The 7,610-nt window shown below is 49.8% G+C and overlaps 1 protein-coding gene across 1 annotated transcript in view; it reads right to left on the bottom strand.

Annotated features, from left to right (window-relative positions):
- AKR1B10 (aldo-keto reductase family 1, member B10 (aldose reductase)) overlaps window positions 1-7,584 on the bottom strand; it is a 15,026-nt gene extending 7,442 nt beyond the window's left edge. The window contains exons 1-4 of the mRNA XM_015559413.1: window positions 7,498-7,584; window positions 4,111-4,278; window positions 2,040-2,165; window positions 1,032-1,109 (exon numbers count right to left, since the gene is read on the bottom strand). Coding sequence (XP_015414899.1) covers window positions 1,032-1,109; window positions 2,040-2,165; window positions 4,111-4,278; window positions 7,498-7,563 — 438 coding nt within the window. The 5' untranslated portion in view covers window positions 7,564-7,584. The remainder of the gene's footprint in view (window positions 1-1,031; window positions 1,110-2,039; window positions 2,166-4,110; window positions 4,279-7,497) is intronic.
- Between the last annotated feature and the right edge of the window lie 26 nt (window positions 7,585-7,610).

Here is a 7,610-nt window from a genome sequence, read left to right as displayed (position 1 = left end):
TTGTATATTAGGCTTTTATTATATAGGATAACTTCTTCAGAAAGGTTAGGCTTAACACTTACTACACTTTTAAGCTGTAAAATATGCGCTACATGTGTCCCACACCAAAAGCTGACCAAGTAACACAGTGAACTCAGGAAGCTTTTGTCACTATTGATTTGTCATTTGTTCATTCACTTTCATCTCTACTAGCATTTGCAGGAGGACATGTTGGTTTCAAGGAGTGGGGGGGGGGACGGAAATGAGCAGAGAAAGACATTCCTTAATTCAATTTTGAATTCAAATTATGTGGGACAGGTCATTATCTGACCTGAGAAGCGAGTTGCTTGTAACCCCCAATATTGGAACATGTGTATTCACTGTGTGCCAAGCTCCATATGAAGGGCTTTGGTAGGTGGGGTATTTGGGACAGATCGACCAGGATTCATCCAGTCCCAGCTCTGCCACGCACTTGCTACATGACCTGACAAAGTCACCAACCTCTTGGGTCTCAAGTTCCACATTTGTAAAAGGAGATGATCATAGTACCTGCCTCTTAAGCTCTGTGACTGAAGTTCCCGGTGCTTAATAGATGGTAGTGATCTTAATCTTTAAATTGCCATATTCTAAAAGATATATATTATTAGCATGTATTATAAGATATTTTTTTAAGGGGCAGAAACTGAGGTTCAGAGGGATTAAACAACTTATGCTAGGTTATTCAGCAGATACGTGAAAACCCAGGGCGAGGCCTCTGCTCCAAATCCCTCTTCCTGGCGTGAGGACATCACGGGCATCCTCCAGGTGAGGTGCACTGTATTCCAGTCTCCTTTGAGAACTCAGTCTTAGCCTTTGAAAACACAAGTGGTGTCAGGTGGACCCTAAGCCAAAGGCGATTAGGAAAGAGTTGAAAGAATGAGAGAACGGTGGCAATGATAAAATTCAACAGCACCAAGTCCATGGGCTGCTTCACATCCGTGTAGACAGACAGGCCCCTGTGGACAGAAGGGAAGGGTTCACTCCCAGTGCACTGAGAAGAAGATGGAACTTACCTCCCAGGCATCCAAGAATGTAAATTTACTGGAGAGGACATTGCTTTCCGCAACATTGAGGAGAGAGTTTTGTCCAGGCTGAAAATGCAGAACGAAGAGCTTAGTGCATTGTTCATCTGAGCACTTGGTTTGTCCAGGGAGACTTCCGGGTCCTAACTCATGCTAAACACCCACACCTTCATCCTATTTTTTCAAGTTCCAGAGTGCCAACTTCAAGAATGTGAGTTTGAATTATCCTAAATACTGTAGGATAAGTCCGGTAGCATAAAACATATATTCTTATATTTTAGAAACTGCTGGGATGGTTTTAAAATCTATTATGAGCACATTCCAAAAGCCACTGTTGTCGCCATGGGCACTATCTTCATACCCAGACCCTATAGATACTTGGGGACAGACTTCAGTTTCAAATCAACCAACAAGGGTTAGCTCCCAAAGAAAGTGGTGTCCTGAGGGAATACCATATATTGGCCAAATTCTATTCTTCGGCCTTAAGAAGCCTGGAGTTAGGGATGGTACACTATTGTCGCTGAGGTGAGAGAGTCAGGACTTTGTGTCCCTCCTGTCTGCCAAGTTCCGGCAGGAGCAGAGCCCCAGGACACGAGGGCCATTTCTTCAGCGAGGACTGGCTACCTTCCAGCAGGACCATACCTGGGCTCTTCCCCAAGGTGGCACCCCAGGGCACCAGAGGGTTGAGCCCTGACATATCAGCATGGGAGAGTTCCCCTGGGAAGGGAACTGTTGTCCTGGGATCAGGACGAAGGAGATGTGGCAGCTGCTGCTTGCCTGGACTGCCAGAAAGCATGTTTCTCCCAGAGTGAGGGAATGCCTGGGCCCGTGCTTGTTTCATGAGCCACACGTGGACTCAGCTCTTCTTCCAGGTTTTTGTCTCCTCCCGATAACCTGCAGCTCAAGTCACAAAGTGCAAGGCCTCCTGCTCCATCCGCCCCATGCCCAGCCCTGGCACCTACTTGGGAACTGGAGATGGGGACAGGAAGTAGCTCAGACCTGTGATCCCTGTAACCCCTGTGGCCAGTGAATGAGGTAGAGGTCCAGGTAGTCCAGTCTCAGATCCATGAGGGACTTCTGACAGGCTTCCTTCGCTAGGGTTCTCTCAAAGAAGGTAGACCACAGCTGATGAGTGAAAGGCAAGATGTCAGTACAGGGGAAAGGAAGGCCCCGCGACTCGCTCTCCCTGCCGTGGATGCATACCCTGATCTAACCAGAGGCAGGCCTTTTAGAGCAAAGTGGGTTAAGACACATGATCCAGGTATTGGAGATCACCAGGCTGCTCAGCAAGTCAAGGACATTTTTAAGTGTGAGGACAAGTTATTTTTTCAACTCTCCTGGCCTTCTGTCTGTCTCACCTATTGTTTAGCATATTTGGACCCTGGCTCGGTATTTGTGTAATGCCGAATTCTCTTCCTCAGCTATCGGCTTTCCGAGGGCAGGAATTGTGTGTAGCTTTTAAATGTCAAGCATTTTTAAGTCTTTGGGAGCAAATGGTCCTTCCTCGGCATTTTCATGTCTCTGGGCCCATGGGCCCCAAGTTTTGACTCTTTAAGAAGTTTATCCAGATTCCACCACTGCATACAGTGGATCTGGGCACTTTCCAAGTACCTGTAACTAGTGTTTGTTTAGCAAGTTGGATATAATACAGATCCAGGGATTCTCACCTCTCTCTCACCCTGCCCTTTATTTAAAACTAGAGGCCCAGTGCACGAAATTCCCATATGAATTACAAGAGGGATGTGCAACGGGGAGCGGGCCTAAGCCAGCAGTTGCACATCCCTCTCGCAGTCTGGGATCCCTCACTGGCAGTTGAGAGGCTCCTGCTACCGCTGCTGCACTCGCCAGCCATGAGCCCGGCTTCTGGCTAAGCGGCGGTGGGAGCTCACTGACCACCAGGCGGCAGCTCCTGCATTGAGCGTCTGCCCCCTGGTGGTCAGTGCACATCATAGCAATCGGTCGTTCTGGTTGTTCTGCCCAATAGTCGCTTAGGCTTTTATTATATAGCTAACATTTTGTAACTCACCTTTTACTAGACTGAACTAAAATAAAATTTGCATGTGACAACAAAAAAACAATCTGGCCATTTTCCAAAATACCTCTGGGCCACAGCCATTGAGACCAGTGCTGAAAGGCAGGGCTTCGGGATCAATCCTGACTGCACCCTTAGCCTTTGACTCTCATGGGGCAGGTGGATCCCATGGATGGAGACGGCCACCATGGCTCAGTGGAGCCCTCCCCACTAGGGAAAACTGCCTGGAGATGGGTGGGTGGCAGCAGTATCTCCCCACACCAATGCTGTTCGACAGTGTGGATATGTGTATATCCAGGGATGTCATAAAGGCAGGGATGAAGAGGGCTGGGAAATGATGCTAGAACTCAGAGGAAAGGCTGGCAGAGTTCTGGGTGCTGACCATATCCAAAGCCTCCCACCTTTACTTAAAGTGCAGTCCTCCCAGCAAAGGAGACTGGTACTGAAAAATAATCATATTATTTTAAATCTTAGAACACAAATACTTAAGTGAATAGGGGGTTAACTTTCTTACATGTGAACTAGAGGCCTGATGAGTGAAATTCATGCAGGGGCTCCGCCCTTGCAGCCCTGGCTTCATCAGGAAGGTCGTTTGGCTGTCCAGTCTAATTAGCATACTACGCTTTTATTATTATAGATAGGGGGTTACGTTTTTCTTAGTTTTCTTTCCAAGGCCTGTGCGAAGCGACTGAGGAGGGGACTCAGCTGTGAATCCAGCAAGCAGAACCAATAAGAACAGTCAGACCGACCCACCAGGAGTCAAAACATCATGTCATCAACATCATCTCATCAATGACTAAAGGACAATAGCTGATGTCTGCAGCCCCCCAGGGCTGCACGTAGCCCCCCAGCCCTCTCCCCTTCATAATTCTGCCCCCTGTACCTTGCTGGGAAGGCAGGATTTGATGCTTGTAAGCACCTTGTGTTCTCGGTTGGCTGGCCTTCACAATAAATGCCTAATATGATTTAACCCTGCCTTCGTTATTGGACAGAGCGACAGGCAGCCCGAGCGCCACCGGGGTTTCCTGGTAACAGTACCTTGCTAACGATGAAGAGGTCCTCCCGCTTCACAGCCTTGTCTTGGATCTTCTCTTGGATGGCTTCTCCCACCTGGTTCTCATTACAGTAGTAATAGGCACAGTCGATGTGGCGATACCCTGTGTCAACGGCCACCTTCACAGCCTCCTTGACTTTGTCTAGGGGGGACTTAAGAGAAAGGCCACATATATCATATCCCCCAGCCCACCTTCAAAGGGCTCTGCTCCAAGCCTGGCTTCTCCCAACCAAGGCTTCCCTGGGGTCACTTTCCAGGAGACACCTGGGAAGAACAGCACGCTTGGAAGACTCCCCAAAGGGGAAGGAGGAAAAGTGAGTCCACTTCTGATTATGGCCTCATGGCCTAACCCAGCTCATAAAAGCCCATTTCCTTCTAATCCAGGTTAACCCTCCGGCTCTGCAATGTCTCCCGGTGTGCGGGGGAGCGATGGCTCCGACAGCAACCCCTCTAATGACCGGGCTGAAAACTGGATTTTGAACCACCCAAAGGAATCTACCGATGGAAAATGGTCATTGCAGCAAAAACTAAGCTCGTCGCAGACTAGGTGTGAGACCTGAGCAGATGACTTACTTTATCTAAACTTTGTCTGCAAAATGGGAATAATACTAGTTGCTGCCCCGGAACGTCATCGTGTTAACTGCCACAAGGAATGTAAAGTTCTTAGCACAGCACCCGGAACACAGCAGGGAGCAATTTGCCGTCACTTCTGTATCAAGGTCGAAGCTCTGATTTGAAGCAAAACAGCCTCATTCAAGCAAGAGAAGCTGGGACTGAGGTAAACTGGAGGAGAACTGCTCACCCAGATTGACCGAGAATGCTTCCTGGGAATGACCCAATCCTGGGACTACACAGGATTCTGCCCTCTAACTCAGCAGTTCTCAACCTGTGGGTCGAGACCCCTTTGGCGGTCGAACGACCCTTTCACAGGGGTCGCCTAAGACCATCCTGCATATCAGATATTTATATTATGATTCATAACACAGAGACACAGAACCTAGAGACTGAAGAACTTCGCTGGAGAGAACATGGCAAGAGAACCTAGACAGAACCTGGTGACAGAACTCGGCTACAGAACCTGGCGACCGAACCTGGCTGGAGAACCTGGCTGGAGATCCTAGACAGAACTTGGCTGGAGAACTGGCTACAGAACCTGGCTGGAGACCCTGACAAGAGAAACCGGTTATGATGATCACCTGAATGCTGCCTCTGTGTCATTCCTTCTTTACCGACTCCGTCCACACCTTTGGGGACCCCCTGGACCTGCTGGGGTTGTACCCCAGCAGAGAACCACTGCTCTAACTCAAAAGAGGAGATGGGAAAGATTGAGTGCAAAGAAGGGCAGAGACAGAGGAGAAAGAATCAGCAGAAGGGCAAGAGAGAAGAAATGCAGAGATTGCTCCCATCACTCGTTAGGATCTGAGAAGAAAGATTCATTTGATGTAAATGCTGAGAAGAAACAAATCTGCTGGGATAGACTCCCCATAGGTGAACTGAGAACCCCATTTTATAAATCATAGGAGTCTAGAACCAGTTGCTGAGACGGGCTCCTCAGGCATTCTGCATACCAGGAAGAACCGTAGGCTGAACTCTCAGTTTCCTGCACTACCCCCACTCCACTCATTTACATTACTAGAGTCCCGGTGCATGAAATTAGAGCATGGGGTGGGCGGTGTCCCTCAGCCCGGCCTGCACCCTCTCCAATCTGGGACATTCCTCTCACAATCTGGGACTGCTGGCTCCTAACCACTCACCTGCCTGCTTGCCCACCGGCCTAATTGCCCCTAACCACTTCTGCCTGCCAGCCTAATTGACAACTAACTGCTTCCCTGCCAGCCTGATTGCACCCAACTGCCCTCCCCTGCAGGCCTGTTTGCCCCCAACTGCCCTCCCCTACCGGCCATCTTGTGATGACGTCATGTGAGGGCATCATGCCACCTAGGCTTTTATTATATAGGATATTTACATTTGTTACACCACCATCTAAGCCAACAGCTGCAGGGAAGCTCTGAAACCTACACCGAACAATCAGAACTGCACAATTTCTATATTTCTATACCTCATTTACATAAAATGGACCTAATTGGAAACCTGTGTGGGAACTTTCCCCTGCTCTGGCCAGTCTGCTCAATGGTTAGAGTGTTGGCTGGCAGATTGAAGAGTCATGGATTCAATTCCCAGTCAAGGGCCTGTTTCCTGGTTGTGGGTTCCCCAGTCTCAGTGAGGGCGCATTTGGGAAGCAACCAATCTCTTTCATGTCGATGTTTCTCTCTCTCTCTCTCTCTCTCTCTCTCTCTCTCTCCCTCTGTCTGTCTCTGTCTCTCTTTCTCCCCCCTCCCTTTCTCTTCCCTCCCTTCCACTCTCTTTAGAAGTCATTGGAAAAAATACCCTCCAGTGAGGATTTTAAAAAGAGTGTCCTCCCCTTTGTCTCAGTGGAACACAATTTAGGCTGCTACCTGAGTCTGTATCCTGGGCTGCAGCTCCTTTCTACCCAAACCAGTGGTCCTTATTCCTGATTACAGTCTAAAATTAAGGTTGCTTTACATTGGAAACAAGAAAGAAGGCCCAGGAAGGAGATGGGAAGGCATTTAAAACTTAGCCTAAGAGAGGCTCCAGGATCTGCTTCCCTGAACTCTGCACAGTGCCTTTCTGGGTTTTGTCCTCAGCCCACACTGGGACACCCCCCACTGGGGGCACAGTACCTCTCAGACCCCGGGGTGCACCGCAGTCACCTGGGGATCTTGCTGAACTGCAGATTCCACCTCAGTAGCCTGAGATGCGGCCTGAGCTTCCTTCCACATTTCTACCGAGCCCCAGAGCAGAGGGATGCGGGTACACCCCGAGCAGCAAGGAGTGCCGGGCTTTCTGCACCCTGACATCCCCCTCACACCCTTTCAGTAACCTAGAGCCAGGGAGTGTTCAGAGGGAAGGCTGCTGAAAGAGAAACTGCCCTGGAAAACCTCCGGGGTTTTGTGAAGCCCAACAGTGTCTTCACCCCGAGCAGCAAGGAGTGCCGGGCTTTCTGCACCCTGACATCCCCCTCACACCCTTTCAGTAACCTAGAGCCAGGGAGTGTTCAGAGGGAAGGCTGCTGAAAAAGAAACTGCCCTGGAAAACCGCCGGGGTTTTGTGAAGCCCAACAGTGTCTTGTAACCGGGTATTTGCTAGTGAACTCTCACTATCACCGGACTTGCAGTTTTGCAGCTCGAATCATCCCTGAGAAAGAAAAGTCACATCGCATCTACCCAGACCCCTGGCTCCCAGGAGAAAATGCCCAAAGCCCCTCCAGGGGATCGTGTGTGATCTCCCCAGACCCCTGGCTCCCAGGAGAAAATGCCCAAAGCCCCTCCAGGGGATCGTGTGTGATTTACCTGCCAGGTGCCCAAGCCCACGATGGGCATCTTGGCTTTGGTGCTGAGCCTCACAAAGGTGGCCATGGCTGTGCTGCCCTTCCGAGTGCTCAGGTGGGTGGCTGTCCCCAGGG

Source organism: Myotis davidii, unplaced genomic scaffold (assembly GCF_000327345.1).
Source record: "Myotis davidii unplaced genomic scaffold, ASM32734v1 scaffold214, whole genome shotgun sequence".
NCBI classification, from domain to species: Eukaryota; Metazoa; Chordata; class Mammalia; order Chiroptera; family Vespertilionidae; genus Myotis; species Myotis davidii.
Note: the sequence above shows the minus strand (reverse complement) of the source record. Positions and strands in the feature narration are given on the sequence as shown.